Source organism: Neodiprion pinetum, chromosome 3 (assembly GCF_021155775.2).
Source record: "Neodiprion pinetum isolate iyNeoPine1 chromosome 3, iyNeoPine1.2, whole genome shotgun sequence".
In the NCBI taxonomy this organism is placed as follows: domain Eukaryota; kingdom Metazoa; phylum Arthropoda; class Insecta; order Hymenoptera; family Diprionidae; genus Neodiprion; species Neodiprion pinetum.
In genome coordinates this window covers 21463945-21480295 of record NC_060234.1, presented here as the reverse complement: position 1 = coordinate 21480295, position 16351 = coordinate 21463945, and the positions used below count along the sequence as shown (strand labels likewise).

At 43.2% G+C, this 16351-nt stretch overlaps 1 protein-coding gene across 3 annotated transcripts in view; it reads right to left on the bottom strand.

The window, feature by feature from the left end:
* Positions 1 to 880: 880 nt before the first annotated feature.
* The window catches only part of LOC124214134 (titin homolog), a 36416-nt gene continuing 20945 nt past the window's right edge, over positions 881 to 16351 (bottom strand). For all 3 annotated transcript variants that reach the window (XM_046616195.2, XM_046616193.2, XM_046616194.2), the window contains exons 2-5: positions 10891 to 11023; positions 10522 to 10810; positions 3278 to 10405; positions 881 to 2674 (exon numbers count right to left, since the gene is read on the bottom strand). In XM_046616195.2, coding sequence (XP_046472151.1) covers positions 2210 to 2674; positions 3278 to 10405; positions 10522 to 10810; positions 10891 to 11003 — 7995 coding nt within the window. In that variant the 5' untranslated portion in view covers positions 11004 to 11023 and the 3' untranslated portion in view covers positions 881 to 2209. The remainder of the gene's footprint in view (positions 2675 to 3277; positions 10406 to 10521; positions 10811 to 10890; positions 11024 to 16351) is intronic.

The following is a 16351-nucleotide window of genomic DNA, read 5'->3' as shown; positions in this document are numbered from 1 at the left end:
TTTTTTTCAACGTCTCTTTAACCGTTCCGTTCAATCACGGAATCTTATCGCACTTAAGTGTGATTGCAATGTTGCGTAATGTTAAAAATTAAATTTGTTTGCTTGAAATTTGAAAAAAAAAAAAAAAAAAACAAAAAAAAATTTAACGTAAATCATTGTTCGATGTGATAAACTGACAAATTCTCCTCATGGTTTACAAACTTTGATTGTTTTTTGCTTCGTGGCAACGTCACTTCAATTATTGTGTGTCAAAATTTGCTAAATCATGTTGAGTTCATGGTTCGGTACACTTCAGAATTTTGAAACAAAGTTTTATTGTATTTTTTTTTTATTTAATAGATCTTATATGGAAAAGTATAAAATATCAATCTTTGACTGAATTGTTCGAAATTTAATGGCAGTCCGACGTTGTAGATAATACGACCAAAACACGTGAAACGACGATGATAATAATTGGAGTAATGATTAACAAAGTCTTCAATATAAGCCTGTTTATTAAGACGGTTTGGTCGATCAATTTTTGCACACCCCCCCCCCCCCACCTCCCCCCCAAACGGTTTATCCACCCTTTGCACGCGGTACGTCGGATAAATATATTTTTAAAAACAATGTCTGCAGGTGATAATTGAGCGGCTGATCTGCTTAATGAAATTGCACTTACTCGATGCTATCGTTATTATTACTCGTACTTATTTTGCCCTCCAATTTTCATGGCTGTTATTCGGCACTGGTTTTACACCAATTGCATCGTGATTACACTGCGACTAAATCTATATCTGGTTATTTATAGGTATTACACATGCTTATTCATTAGTTGATATTTCATGACCGAATGGGTGCGTCGTTGACAGGGATATTAAGTTTATTGATGTCATGAGATCGATCTGAGAAAGTGTTTATTGTGATTATTATCAATTTCATTATCATTACCACTTCACATAGACCGTTGTATACGGGTAATATTTTGGTACACGATTTTATTTTACTTGTTACATTTATCTGACCGAGTTTCACGCGATTCCGTATCATCGTGTTTATCGGCGATGCGATGGTGTAAAAAGATAATACAAATAGCGAGTAGGAAGGAAGGAAAACAGAGTCCGGTGCTGTAGCGTAAAGTAATGTTACGAGCAGCGGCATCGCAATTTCGTGCATTTTTTTCATTTTTCAATTTCCAAGTAACACTGTGTTTCGAATAAAAACGTAATTCGCGTGCGTATTGAGTAGGTACTTGAATTTCAAAGTCGTGCGAGTATAGTTGATTATATGTGCACTGCATATTCGTATCAAAATTGCAATATACAAATACACAGCGCGTGATCATCTGCATTCATGTTAATACTTTGCGGTTAAATACATGTATGTATAAGTAGGCTATAATGTAAGTGCGTATACTAATTATCGATAATAAGTATGCTTCAAGTTTATACTATAGGTATTTATTATCATTTTATTCTTCTTTGTTAGTCATAGAATGTATATTTATATTTTATACTATATGTATATATAATGTACGTATGTATAAAAATGTCAATCAGAGCCCAAGCACAAAAAGAAATACAAAAAATTTTCAACTATCACCCTTGTCGTTTAGTGCGATATGAATTCGATAGGATTGCTCATTTGTAAATAAACACAACACAAGAAATAGAAAAAAAAAATAAAATAAATAAAAAACACGAAAAATGGAACAGTTAATTACAGTCGTATCATATAAAATTGTTTCGTAGTTTGGACCGTGATTAAGATTTAGGTTTTGATCTTGTCTGAGACGTGCGTATGTATCGACACGGAACTGGGGGGAAACGTTCAATTATCGTTAAATTTGCTATGAATTATAATTATAAAAAAACGATATCCCATCCTAGTTCTACGTCAATGAATAAATACAACTAGTAGTACCATAACCTGCAAACTCTTGAGCGAGTCGATTATCTGCATACAATATATAATAATTTTATATATATTTACAAATTATTATTCGTCCTGTCTGCAAGTTCTCACGTTGCAAAAATCGAGCCCCGAGTATGAGCATCGGTTTAATTGCCTTCGTTCGGGCAGACCTCGAATCTAGGATCATTCCGTCCGTCTGTCCGTCCGTGTCCTTTTTATACTATATATATCCACAATATAAAATAACGACGGTGAACGTACTACAATTTAAACTGTACGTTCCTCACTGCAAACCGTGTGAAACATTTCTCCATTCCTAGGGCATTAGGCGTGGATTGAAGCGTCCCATGTGAAGGATCATCCCCGTTGGATTATGTCTCACAAAGTACAAGAACGGTCTGTCCAATTTGAGCAGTGGTCTGCTAGATTGTTTCGCCTTGCTTCCTAGTGGCTCTCTCAGTTTACTCGAGGCACGTTCCGACCTTTCCTCGGAGTTCTCGTTGCCTGCTAGCAATTCTTCCTCGTTCGACTGAGACACCGACCTCTTCTCCATGTTGTGGAATTCCTGGACGTATTCCGCCACGCTTACGCTTCTCCTGGATCGCGTTTCATGCTCGGCTTCATCCTCGCTTGGATTTAACTCGACTTCATGATCCTCTGGCCTGCTTTCGGTGTTGTTTTTCACGACGCGAGCTCCTCGCAACGGACCGGCTGGGTATATTTCAATGTGATGACGACCACCGTTTATTGCCTCGTCACCGCAGGTGCTGAACAAATTGATCTGCGGGAGGAATTAGGGACGATTACTTAATGAACGATCTCAATATATTCAGGATTGCAGAAGTGTAATCTTATAAAAATACCGGGTGTAAATATTTTTGATCTCCTACACAGTACATTAAGATCCTCAAATCAGTTCATGAATTACTTTGACAGAATCAGAATTTCTTTCAGATTCGATTTATTATTCATGACAGAGTGTAGATGTACCGGTTTTTCCTCACCCAAGTACCAGTTGTGGCCATATTTATAAGGTCTAATTTGAGGTTTAGCCACTAATGATACAGACGTGATTTGATCTGGGCAAACAATCGTTTTCGAATAAATAAGTGTACCTTAAGTATTACGGGATTCTCGTCAAAACCTCCTGAAAGTCGGTTTTTAGTCATGAATCGAGTAATCTAAGAGCTTAAAAATCAAGGGTTATATAAAATTTTATAAAGAACGTCACAAATGGTGCATACTGCATATACTCTATAATTTTTTTTACCCTTTTACGAATCTCGTAAAACATATTCTAAGTGTGTGCAATCTCTGGAATCCCATTAAACTGCGAGCTCCTAATAGGTAAAACTAGCCTTTGAACATAACAGCAAACCCTTACTTGAAGCATATCAGCAAGATGGAGATCGTTCCCAACTCCATTAATGCCTTTAAGGTCAGCGTTTGTGGAGAAAAGTTCGTCGAGCCCCATGCGTTTGAGGGCAGCCGTGGCGTTGACGATGGAACGGTGACTAAACTTCGGAACCTGAACCTCAAGACCCATCCTAGGTATGAGGACCTTGAGTAGTCTGTTCCACGTCCCCTTTGTGAAAGCCCCTTCAATAAGTCTTCGCTCGAGGTGATCAAGACTGTCGCCGGGTGCGGCGAGACCCTGTTGGCCAGGCAGAAGGAAGATTGTGGAGACCAAGTCGCTGACACCACCGATGGACACGACGGTAGCATCAAGTCCCGGTTCGTATCCAGCGAGTACTCCCGACCTCCAGACTGTTGCGGGTACCGGAATGAGCTTCCTCTGTCTCACCGCAGGCAGAACTGCGAAGTACATTTCGCCGTCTCTGCCTTCGGAACTGGCGCCAGTACAGTCGGTCTGGAAGACGTTGGCAGAGAGGGCAGCGAGCGGTGACCTGAGGGGCATGACGTTGCCCTTGACAAAGTCGCGGATCCGTCCTCCAGTCTGGCGTCTGATCAGCAGATTCGTTCTGCGCCTGACGAGGTCGCTGATGGCTGCGAAGTTCACCTCCTCGATGTGTCCATCGTAGAACTGCTGGGCTCGCTCTTTGTAGAAGGGCAGAAGCCTCCCGGCCTTTGTTCTGTCCGCGAAGAGTTCCCTGACGAAGGCAGCGTTTGCGATGCCCTGGCCTCTTGCGAGGTTCACGCTATCGGTTACGTTCTGGAATACGAGATGAGGGTTGAACGTCACCACGTCATCGAGCTTCAAGATGTCGTTCATCTGGCCAGACGTTGGGCCCCTGGCCCCAAGGAACATCATGGCGAGCATGCTCGTCATACCGAATGGAGACAGAGCCAGGGATCGGGCTGTGCTCAGACCTTTGTTAGTCGCGGTCCAGAAGCTGAAAGAAAGCTCATTGCAGAGGGTTGAAAACATCCTGACGTCGTTGTCCAATTGCCGAGTACTCTCATCTAGACTCACGGCGCTTTGATGCGCTTCCAGTGCCACAGAAACATATTGTGATTCGTCGTCGTTTTTGTTGTTCGACGCGGCTTCTGCCATAATCGGTTTTGCAGTTTGTTCAAGGATGGGATACGGTGTGCTTTGTGGTATCAGACTCCATTTATCCTCGGTCTCTCCTTTTTTGTTGTCTAGATTCGTCGGTTTCGCGTTATTGCCAAGTTTTTGTTTCTGTGCTTCACCAAGCTTGACGTAAGGATCTGCTACCGGTTTCTTCTGCACAGATCCTGACTCGGAATCTTTCACTTTCTCCTCAATCTTCGGCACGTCCTGACTAGTTGCGGTATCAGTTACCTGATTCTTTTCATCACTCTCCTGCGGTTTTTGTTGCGATTCGGTGACCGAGGCAGGCTTCTCAACACTCGGTGCCTTTGTAGCTTCAATTGGCTGGCTCACAACTTCAACTGTTGTAATCACCGAGTCCGGAGTACTCGTAGGCTTAACTTTTTCCTTTTCATTTTCAGATACCTTTGAATCTTCTTGCGAAACTGGACGTTTTGTTACTCGTACTGCGGTCTCATTTACTTGAACACGAACCTCCTGTGTTTTCATGGGGCTATTTTCCGGGGTAGCTTGAGGAGTTGTTTCGATCTTCATTACGGGTTTCATCGTTTCTGGAGCTTCAACTTTTATTACTGGATTTGTGGCTACTTCCGGAAGTTTAGTTTCAACTTTGTTCACCGTTTTCTTGACTTCTTCTTCTTTCGGTACTTGTGGTTTCGATACCGCAGGTGTCTCAACCTTATCCATCTGAATTTCTGGGTTTGCTGGAGCCTTGGACAACGAATCCGACAAAATTGTACTTACTGCTTCTGCAGGCTGAGTGTCAGTATTTTTCACTGCGGAATCGCTTTGGGGTTTTTCGGGCGAATTCATTGCGGCAACTGTAGTTTCTGAAGCCACAGCTATTTTTTCAGGATTCTCTGCAGTCTTCTTATCATCAACTTTTGTGGTTTCAGATGTCGTCTCTAACTTCTCTGTAGCAGGCATGGCCATAGATGAGTCAGTAACCGTAGGGACTTCAGGTTTGCTCTTTTCAGGAGTAACGTCAATTTTCACTAAGAGTTCCGTAGGCTTTGTAGAGTCCTGTTCATTCACGGCTTCAGTAACAACGGGTTTCTCCTCAGGTTTTTCAGGGGATACTGCCGGAACTGAAATTTTTTCGACATTCGCTTGCATAGGGCTTGTATCGTCGGAAACATCTTTGTCACTTGACGATGGTTTCTCGTCCAGTGTCGATACTGGCTCAAATTTATCTGATTCACTTGAAAGAGGTATGTTTTCAGGAGTTGCAATCAGCACAGGATTATCCGATTCATTCGATGAAGGCTTTTTCTCTGCAATTAGAACATTTTCAGAATTGTCTAATTTGCTTGATGAAGGCTCCTTCTCTATAGTTGCGATAAGCACAGGATTTTCTAACTCGCTTGATGCCGGTTTTTTTGTTTCTAGAGTTGGCTTAGAATTCTGCAATTCATCAGATGAAGGCTTCTGCTCCGGAGTTTCAACTAACTCAGGCTTGGCCAAAGGCTTGCTAGATTCTTTCATATCCTGTACCGCGTCACTGCTTTGAGGTCCAGCGGGTAAATCGTCGGTCACTTTGACCTCGGACATTTCGGAGTCTTTTTTTACATCAACAGTCTCAGCAGCGGAAGCTTCGACTGCTAGTGGTTTGCTTGCTGGTGTGATCAGCATCTCAATTTTCTCGTTCAAACCATCGAACTCGGCGTTTTCGGGCATCTTATCGCCATTCGCTGTTACCAGCGTAGAAACATCAGAACTATTGCCAGGCTTTTGTGCATTGACTTGTGTAGCAGTAGATGTAGCCCCTTCAACGATCATCATATGTTGAGCCGGGTCACTAGGACTGTCGATGGTTTTTGTCGTGGTTTCGGGAGCTTCAACTGCTTCCGGTCTACTTTCAGTTTTGTCTGAAAGAAAATCGGTTTTAATTTCAGATGTGGTTTTAATTGTGTCAGTTGCAGTTTCAGTTGAATCAGCACTTATTTCAGGCTTCACTTCAGGCACCTGTGGTTTTGCAGCATTGTCTTTCATTAACTCAGGTTTATTTTCAGACAAATCTTTAGCTGGCTCCACCTCGACGGTCGTAGAAATAACAACTTCTGGTGGTACCATAGCAGAAGTTTCCGTGCTAACAGTCGGAACATTTTCTTGGGCCAATTTTTCAGGAGTATTTTCTGAAGATTCAGTCATGAGAACCGGTTCCATGGGAGTTTCCAATTTTGTTACGTCTTCGTTGGAAGCTGCAGTATCTTCCGTGACCTGAATCTCTGGCTTCGTTTCTGTCGATTCCTCAGTTGTTTTTAGTGTCTCCGCTCCAGGTTTCTCATTTTTGTCTGCCTGTAGAGGCTTACCTTCTGCTTGCACGGCGTCAGAGTCACCGGTTTTCATCGGTTTAATTTCGGCATTGGGTTTCGAAATGACAGAGGAAGTAATTTCATGCTCAGACTTGGTGTTCTCCTGATCAGTTGACACTGTGTTTTCAGGCAGCTGATTTACTACGGGTACAACTTCCGGTTTGGATGAAACTTCAGGCTTTGTTACTTCGGTTCGATTCGTTGGTTGAGGACCCGCGATTAAATCACTTCCAACGTTTTGAGGTGAAGAAGTCTGCATGTCTTTATCGTTGAAAGAAATCGGCTCGACGTTGACAATTGAGGGATCCTGTGCAGGTGCTGCGTCGATCATCTGATTGATCGTAGCGACGGGATTCATCATCTGAATCCTCACAACTGGTGACTCGGTTGGGCTTGGACTGTCCATGATCAATGAATTTGTCGGCTTTGCTTCATCAATGTCAATCCTTACTATCGGCGTCTCTGTGTCCGAGGGTCCATTGGATTCGGTTGCAGTTTCTTTTTTACTTCCATCATTCATTGTGACTTCCATTTTGTCTACGACGACTTCTGGCTTAGATTTCTCCACAGGATTCGACACTGTCTGCCCGGTCATCACATCCTCTGCTTCTGGTTTAATCGCTATGGGTTCAGGATCCTCTACAGAAGTTTTTACTATTTCTGTTTTATCGTCCACTACAGATGCAGCCTCGGCTCTGTTGGGGTTGGTACCACCTTCAAAAATTGTTTCTACTTTAGGTGCGTCAGGGCTAGCAGATTTAGTATCATCAACTACAGGTAAAACCATGTTGTTGACTGGAATCTCTGGCTTTTGCGAATCGATTTTCAGGTCGGGTTCAGTGGATGCTACCTCGGAGGTTGTCGGTGGGTTACTGGCTGCAATTTTAATTTCAACTTCGGTTGTCTCAGTTTTTACGATATCTTCATTGTTCGATGAATCTAGAACTGCAGGTTTAGTTTCTTCGCTCGTCACTGTAGCCATCGATTCCGGCATCTCGACCTTCACCATAGTGGCTTCCTCCTTCATTCCATCCTCGACTCGCTTCACAGGCTCATCCTTGTTCTCCGATTGCTCAGGAATCGGGACCATGGAATTCATGGTTTCCGAAATCTGGGATATCATGCTCGATACAGAGTCCGCTAATTCGTTCAACATAGTTTCTGGTTTTTTCTCCGCAGCTGCTGTTGGCTCACTTTTCACCCCAGTCTCCATCGGTGTTTTAGTTACGGGATCATTATTCGCGTCACCGGAAGTAGCAACGGTATCGACTTTGTTAGTTGCTTCAGCATCCAGCTGGACTGTTGCCGGTGCTACTAACTCAACAGGAAGTAAATTCTCAGTCTTCTTGGTGGTTTCCGAAATTTCAGAATGAGTCTTCGTTTTTGCAGGCTCAACGTCTTCAACTTTTTCGGCAGGTGCCGGAGATTCAGGTTCGATTTTCGTAGTTGTAGGTTCGGGAGTTATTTCGGGTAGCATTTGGAAGACTGTTTCTGGTTTCGATTCTGTGGCCAAAGTTATTTTTGCCTCTCCAGAAGTTTCAGGTTTCTTTGTAGCTGAATCAGCAGTCCCTTGATCTTTGTCAGTTGATGTTGTGTCCTTCATATCAGCTTCTTCCATCTTCGTATCTTCAATTATAACTGTTTCAGGAGCAGGGAGTTTCGCATGAGCAGGAACAGTTGCAGAATCAGATAATTTTTCAGGTTCAACGCTATCAGTTGTCCCCTTCGTCATATCATTCGTATTCTCTGAAATGAGCTCTTTAACTATGGTGTCTATCGACTGAGGGAGCATGTTCACCATCTCTTGCTCCATAGTCATAGCTGAAGTTGTTGCTTCAGGAGTGGAAAGGGGCTCCTTGTTATCAGACTCTATTGATGGCTTTTCAACAGGCTCGGCAACTTTAACGGGAACATACTGTGCAGGTTCTTCAACAGGTTCCATAATTTTTACGGGAACATCTTGTGCTGGTTCTACAACAGGCTCTATAACTTTCACTGGGGTATCTTGTACAGATTCCTGGGCAGGCTCCATAATTTTTATGGGAACATCTTGGGTAGGTTTTTCAACAGTCTCCATAATTTTCACGGGAACATCTTGCATAGGTTTTTCGACAGCCTCTATAATTTTTACCGGAACATCTTGCGTAGGTTTTTCAACAGGCTCCATAGTTTTTACTGGAATATCTTGTGTAGGTTGTTCAACAGACTCCATAATTTTTACGGGAACATCTTGCGTAGGTTTTTCGGCAGGCTCCATAATTTTTACGGGAATATCTTGCGTAGGTTTTTCAACAGGCTCCATAGTTTTTACTGGAACTTCTTGCGTAGGTTGTTCAACAGGCTCCACAGTTTTTACTGGAATATCTTGTGCAGGTTGTTCAACAGGCTCCATAATTTTTACGGGAACATCTTGCGTAGGTTTTTCGACAGGCTCCATAATTTTTACGGGAACATCTTGCGTAGGTTGTTCGACAGGGTCCATGATTTTTACCGGAACATCTTGTGTAGGTTGTTCGACAGGCTCCATAACTTTTACGGGAACATCTCGCATAGGTGTTTCAACAGGCTCCATAATTTTTACTGGAACATCTTTTGCAGGTTGTTCAACAGGCTCCGTAACTTTTATGGGAACATCTTGTGCAGGTTGTTCAACAGGCTCCGTAAATTTTACGGGAACATTTTGTGCAGGCTGTCCAACAGTCTCCATAATTTTCACTGGAATATTTTGTTCAGGTTGTTCAACAGACTCCATAATTTTGATAGGTACTTCCGGGACGACTGCAGGAGCTTCAAGAGTGATCGAGGGTGTTCCTTGAGGCGTGCTAATCGGCCTGGAATCCGCCACTTCTTCAACTACTTTGACATCTGAAGCAGTCATCGGTTTCTCAGAGTCTTTTTGTGGTACAGAGACGAAGCTTGACGTCACTTCCATCTCGATGGTTTTCGGCGTCGTCATGCTCGGCATGTCAGCGGCAGGTAATCTTTCAAGAACTTCAGGCTTCTTCGGTTCACCTTTCGGAATTTCAGATTCCTTCTCGGGAACAGTGCTGGGTTCAATCTTTTCGGCTTCGTGTTTCACTTCGTCGGCTGACAGCGTGTTCAGTATTTGGTACACTGGTTTCGACTCAGTAGTCGACGGGGCTTCCGGTGTCGAGTGGACACTATCGGCCGTTATCACAGGCACTGGGATCATGGGCCTTTCTGGGTTTTCTTCCGGTTTCTCTGAGGGTTTTTCCTGGACTGGCTGAGGCTCTTTCGCCGCTTCTGGTTTTTCGGGCGATATAGAATCCTCCTTGACAGGTTTTGCAGCATCTTCAGTAGTCAAAGGTGAAGCAGGAGACTGCTTCTTGTCATCTGCTGGGTTTGCAGTCTCTTCCTGAGGCTTGGCTACCGCAGAGGCTTCCGGGGTTTCTGGCTTTTTCACAACCGTGCTGACATTCACCTTAGTTTCTGGGTCAGGAAGGACGGAAAGCACAGGCATATCGGCTTCTGGTACCGTCATGGGCGCTGAGTCAGCCTCTCCTCCTAGTATTGAGGGTAGAATGCTGCTCCATTCGGCGTTCGCGTGACCAGGTATCGTCGGCATGGTGCCCATGACCGTCGCAGGCTTGTTGAGCTCCTCCTTCAGCACGTTCTGCACGTTTTGAACGACGTCAGCAACCTTCAATACAGGAAAAAATAATGATGGTTACGTATCACGTACATACAATGTCTGAAGAGTGCGTATCACGATGGAATAAATCCGTCGTCTATCCAAGCTAGGCCTTGACCTCCTACCTTCATTTCTCCAGTCATGTTTTCTCCGGTCTTCTCAGGGTCTTGAGTCTCAATTGGAAATGGTCCACCCCCGGCAGCGATGATGCTCTGTATCTCAGAGTCGGTCATTTGGCGGGTGATCAGTTGGCCCTTTTCATCGACTGTGTAAAACTGGAAACCGTCGGGCTTCAGCATGTCGATAGTAGAAGCGGGGAGGTCGTTGGTCACCTTCTTGGTTTCTGATTTATCAGTCCCTTTCTCAGCACTGCCGTTTTCATCTCCCATTACCACGGATACGGAGGTGACGACGCTACGATCAATGGATAACATTTCAAAATTTATTTCAGCCTAATCGTTCACTCATGTACGATTTGACCTGCGATCACTTACCTGGAACCCAGCACCTCCGTTGACGTGTCCACGTTCTCGTCGGGAACCGGAAGTCCACTCGTCATCGCCCCTAGGGCTACTAATAACAGCAGCCATCTCCAGACCCACCTCATTTTCAGCGGTTTCGATTAACCTTGAAACGGAAAGAAAATAAACGTTTAAGTGAGTGTTAAATTGACCTTGATTGTGTTGTAATGTGAAGAATAACCAGTGACGGGAAATTGATTGTAATGATGACAGTCGATAAAAATATACATTAGTGCTGTTAGTTAACTAGTATAATAATTTATACAAGTGCGCCAATGTCTCTTGAATTTGTCAAAGTACACCACAGTCACTGAGAAATTTATTGAGTGTCATTAGCTTTCATGTCACAGATGAATTGAAGAAGGTTAAGTGTTTTGATGTTTTTTCTTTCCTAAGCATTCGTTAACATGAATTAGACACAATGTCAAATTCAGGACCAGTTTCAGTCTTTGTCGGATCAATTGGCAAGCAGATCCATTATCGGCAAGGTTGTGCAAATCCTGCGAGTTTTCCATGTCCACTATAAGTCTCTTCTAACTAGTGGAATATTATTTGGCATTATCTACTACTTGGACTTGAAGACATGTTTTTACCATCTCACGAGGGAATATTCACTTTTAAATATTGTGCACTTTGGCTTTTACAGGATTTCTCAAGGATTCCATCGGAATTCGAAAGAGTTGTTCACAAAAACTCGCGTATTTGAAAAGTGATCGGACCCGTCACCTGTTTTGTCAATTTGCACAATATTTAAAAAATATAATTCAACATTTGTTAATATCATCTTAATTCAAATCTTGAGCTCTGAGTTGATGAACCTTGTAATTAACTAAATCGGAGTTGTTGATGGTCGGCAATCCAACGACCGCGCCGGCAATTAGCAGTCGGTACGTGGCTGACATGCTCCGAATTGGTTCTCGTCTCGTAAATTTGTAAGAGGCTAATAAACTCTGACCACGTTTCTCAAAAGCGACCCAGTGAGCCGGTCGTATGCATTTGACGCACATACGTAGGCAGGTACGGATAGGTGAGCCGCGGCTTGAGGTGTGATTTTTATTCACCTGGCGTGGGATACACCCGACGACTCTAACAATTACGCTGAAAAGAAAGTAGGTGGGTGCCAACGTCTGCCTAGTCATTTCAAATGCAAACTTGGATCAGGGGCGGCAGCCTAACACGTATAATAGTTAGGCTTCCCAATCGACTCGATTGTCGGAAGAATTCTAATTCCCGCCTAGCTAATTGCTCACGTCGGCTCACCGCCTGTCACGTCCGTTAGTAAATTATCATTAGGAAATCATTACTTTTTCGCCCCACGTGATCTCTTTCGGTTTTATAACTATCGTTCGGTCCAATGACATTCTCTCCAATAATTTTCGTATTCCAAAAGTGTCCAAGGTGACGAATTGGACGAAACGAAAATATTTTTCATACACCATAAGAAAAATTGAGCATTCACTTGTAAAGACTGTAATTTGGTACGAATTTAACCCCATCTGATGTTGAATTTTCGAATAGCCCACAAAAATTATTGTACAGTAATCCACAACCATCGTGTCGTACGTTGCAAGCATCTCTGGTTTCGAACGGCCAAGATCATCGATCATAAAGTTAAAATTAAAATCACCCTGAAAACGATGAGAAAGAAGTAAAAACCAAGGCCGTGTTTCTCGAACCCTATGCTTCGGTTACGTAACTCGATTTGCACGGCACTTGAACTCTAAAGACAAAGTCCATTTCCGAAACGGTCGGGTTCAAGAGCCTGGAAAAATTTCAGATCGCTTAACGCAACGGGTACTACAGAATTCACCGACTTGTCAGAAGTATCGAAGACGTCTCCGAATGATGCGAGTCAATATATCGAATTCGTAAAACATGACGTGCAGGTTACCGACTGATGTGGGAGTCTGATTTGGAACGCATGCGGCTTCCGTGAGGCACTACTGACCCAAAGCCGAAGCTCGCGGTGAGGCCGCGGGCTGGACGTTGACCGATCGCTGGTTGAGGCCCCCAAAAATTGGTGAGAAAAAAAGTCTGGCTTGGACAAGATAGGACCGGTTGCCCCGCTGTTTGCGCCGGCGTATCGTACCGGTTACAATGACTTTTTTATCGACGAATTAACAACGCGTTCGGGATTTCTACACCTGTGGGTAAATAATATCGCCAAGTATAGCGGGCCGTGAGAGACTTCGCAAATATTCGTGACTCATTTTCGAGCAGTTGCTAATGTTCAAACCGAGAGAGGGCTTATAAGAGGGCACGGGGCCACGCGAAGCCGATTTACAACGCGTCGTCAACCCCCGTTACTTTTTAACATCCAGTTGAGTATTGCACACGTTGCTGTTGCTGCTTCTGCTGCTGTTGCTGTTGCACATAATCAAGGCGGAAAATAGTACGCTTCATTATGCGTGTATGGTTTCGTGGTTTCGGTCAAGAGTGAATACCAGGACGAGGGAAATACCGAAAACGGTACAGGGTCGATCGGTGATGAATGATTTGCGATCGACTGGTTATACAGTTACCTTGGACTATTCCCGCGCTACACCGTTACCTCATTAAAATTTTTATTTTTTTCTTTTTACCGCAGGTTTGTCGCTGGGCGTTGAAAATCTTTACGATCGACACATGCTGTCAGATGTTTCCAGACTTCGAGATTAGAACTTCGCGATGTTTAGAAATTATAACGGGGCAACTATAATGCGGGAAAAATCGTCTTTCGTTTTGAAAAATACTTACTTCAAATTGTAATTGCTAAATTGTAAAATTTAATTTAATATTTATACAGACCATAAGCAATCACCAGGAACAATTTTAGTGCGGATCTCGAAAAAAATAATTCATTTTTATTACCGATAGATTGGAATATACAAAAATTGACTGATTTGGGTGTACAGAAATTCGTTTAGATCCCGATCGAAAGAATCATCTTATAAAGATTGTTCAGAAAGTTAACCGAAACTTGTCCGTCGAAAATCCTCTGTTTTCGAATTTATATCCAATCTTGGATTAGTCAACCAGGTCACATCCAAAATCCTCAGGATTTTTATAGAAATGGCTAGGTGAATTAAGGTTTGCAAGAAATGTAGTGAAAACTGCCAAAAACTTGTAAAAATTACTAACCTTGAATTAATATTTAGATAACTTTATAACAATAATGTGATTTCAACGGTTTTGGTTTCAAAAAGGATGAACTACGGAGTAGAAGAATATGCCTAGGCTACGAGGCTGAAGTTAGTAACGTTAACATAACTAAACATCAGGGAAAACATAATTACTGTGCAATTTCTGAAAAACTTTCAAGAAGTTGGCTTTTAAAGATGTGAGTATGTTTAGTTCGTCATACTTTATAAAATTTCAGACGATCCTAGAGTTGCAAAGTAACGAGTTCACCGAAACATGCGTTGTTAGAGTGACGTTGCTAACTTCAACCTCATCCTAGGCTCTGATAATAATCAGTAATTATTGAAATTAGCTTTCCTTACTTTCAAATAACATGTGATTACGTGGATCCTTGATTCCGAGAAAAATTGTTCAAAATAATTGTAACCGCTGATAACTGTCTCCGGTTACAAATAAAAAAATGCAATCTCTCTCTTTAGTCATGCACCTATATTTCGCGTATAAATTTCGATTGAATCATGACCCGCACATCCCGGAAGCTGCCTGGTTCCGTGATGAAGAAACGTGGCCCTCACTCGCGGTCAGTGTTCGCACAATATTTGGAATTCCACGTGGGCGAGGTCGTGGCTATAGAATCGGGCCGGGCGATGGCCGAAAGTGTGTCACAAAGACGTAGCCGCGTTCTGTGCAAGATCGAAGTAACTGTAATGAACAGAAATAACCGCAGGACCGTAAAGCGAGTTTGGTGGGCTGCGATCGGCCGATAGCGGTGAACGTTCATCGAGAGAGCGCGAGGCGAGTGACTCTTGCCCATTTTTGTTTGTATTTTCGTTATTTGCTTCAATCCGAATGACAGTAACGCACATGGCCGTGGCCGTCGCCGAGTTCCGAACACTTAAAAGTACGAGTACTTTTGTTCAAGGCCGCTTTCGCGCGGCCGCGGTGGAATCGCTTGATCGATGCTCCGGGCGGCATCAACGAAAACACTAGGAATTGAAATATTTCGGAGTAAACGATCGCGGTCGAAAGTACATAACGGAATAACGAAAGTCGGCGGGAAATTTAACCCTCGAGCAACGGCGCGGCCTGACCGTGAAAACTCGGTGATCGGGTGTGATTGAACTGAAATACGTGTCTTCGGATATCGGTAAACCAGCACGCGACGACGTATTTTGGTAAAAAATCGTATGCTCTGATTGATCGGAGACCGCGTCGAAAGTTTCCTCTCGCTTTTTACGCCCCCGTATCACGAAACGCCTCGCCAGATCGGTTACAAAATTACAACAACCAACTATGTAATCGCGTTGTTGGAGTTAATAAGTTACGTTTGCGGAATTCGCAGTTTTCTCAACGCGTTAGGTTTCGCGCGCTATTTCCGGGCGATTATTAATTGCGCGCGATGCAGTCAAACAGCAGCATCGTTTCCAACCACGGACTCATTTGCTGGTCGAACTCTTCTCTTTCTCTTTCTCTTTCTCTCTCGCGTAATCCTAGACACCCGCTGAATGGAAGAGTGTAACGGTATTATGAACGGTCCAGTCGTATACCGCGTTGGTCACCGGTCACTGGTCACTCGTCAGCATATTCCAGATTCTAGGCGATATCCCAAAACCGAGTCTATACGGATTACTCGTAGGCGCGGCCATGTTTGCGGCAAATTTCTATCCCCACAATTTTCAAACATTCAAAAAATTTCCTGCCAATCGAATTCCCGCAACAAAAGTTTCGTACTTCTTGTAGAATATGTCCACACTTTGTTTCAGCGAATCACAATACACGAAGACATTAAAAACTTTTGTTCAAATGCGGAGTATCACTTAAAAATCTGTAGCAAATGCGCACGTGTTTTCAAAAACTGGTTCCCCGCGTAGCAGCGTTACATTTTATGTCGGTATCTTATACTCTTTTGGCACAGATCAAGCTCAACATCTTCGCGGAATCAGGTTTAAATTTCGCGAGAATGTGGCACGGCAGAAAAAGCGAACGATAGTTTACTTTTCGACAAATTTTTAAACAGCTCTTTCTCATTCATTTACTTCAAATAACTTGGAAACCGGTTTTTTTTCGCACAGCTTTTCGAAGTGAGCCGGTACAATTCAAGTGAATATATTCGAAGCTGAGAAGGTTGTTTTGCACATTTGTAGATACATATATTCTCGTATTTCAGGATCGACATGGCGAAGCGAACGGCCAACGTGGTTGAATAATTTACCGGAAGTGGGCAGAGCTGGCGGAATATTGGTTTCGATTCTGCATGTAAAACAGAGTGGAAGTAGTTCGGCAGGAAAATATTGGACCAGAAGTTCTGGAACTC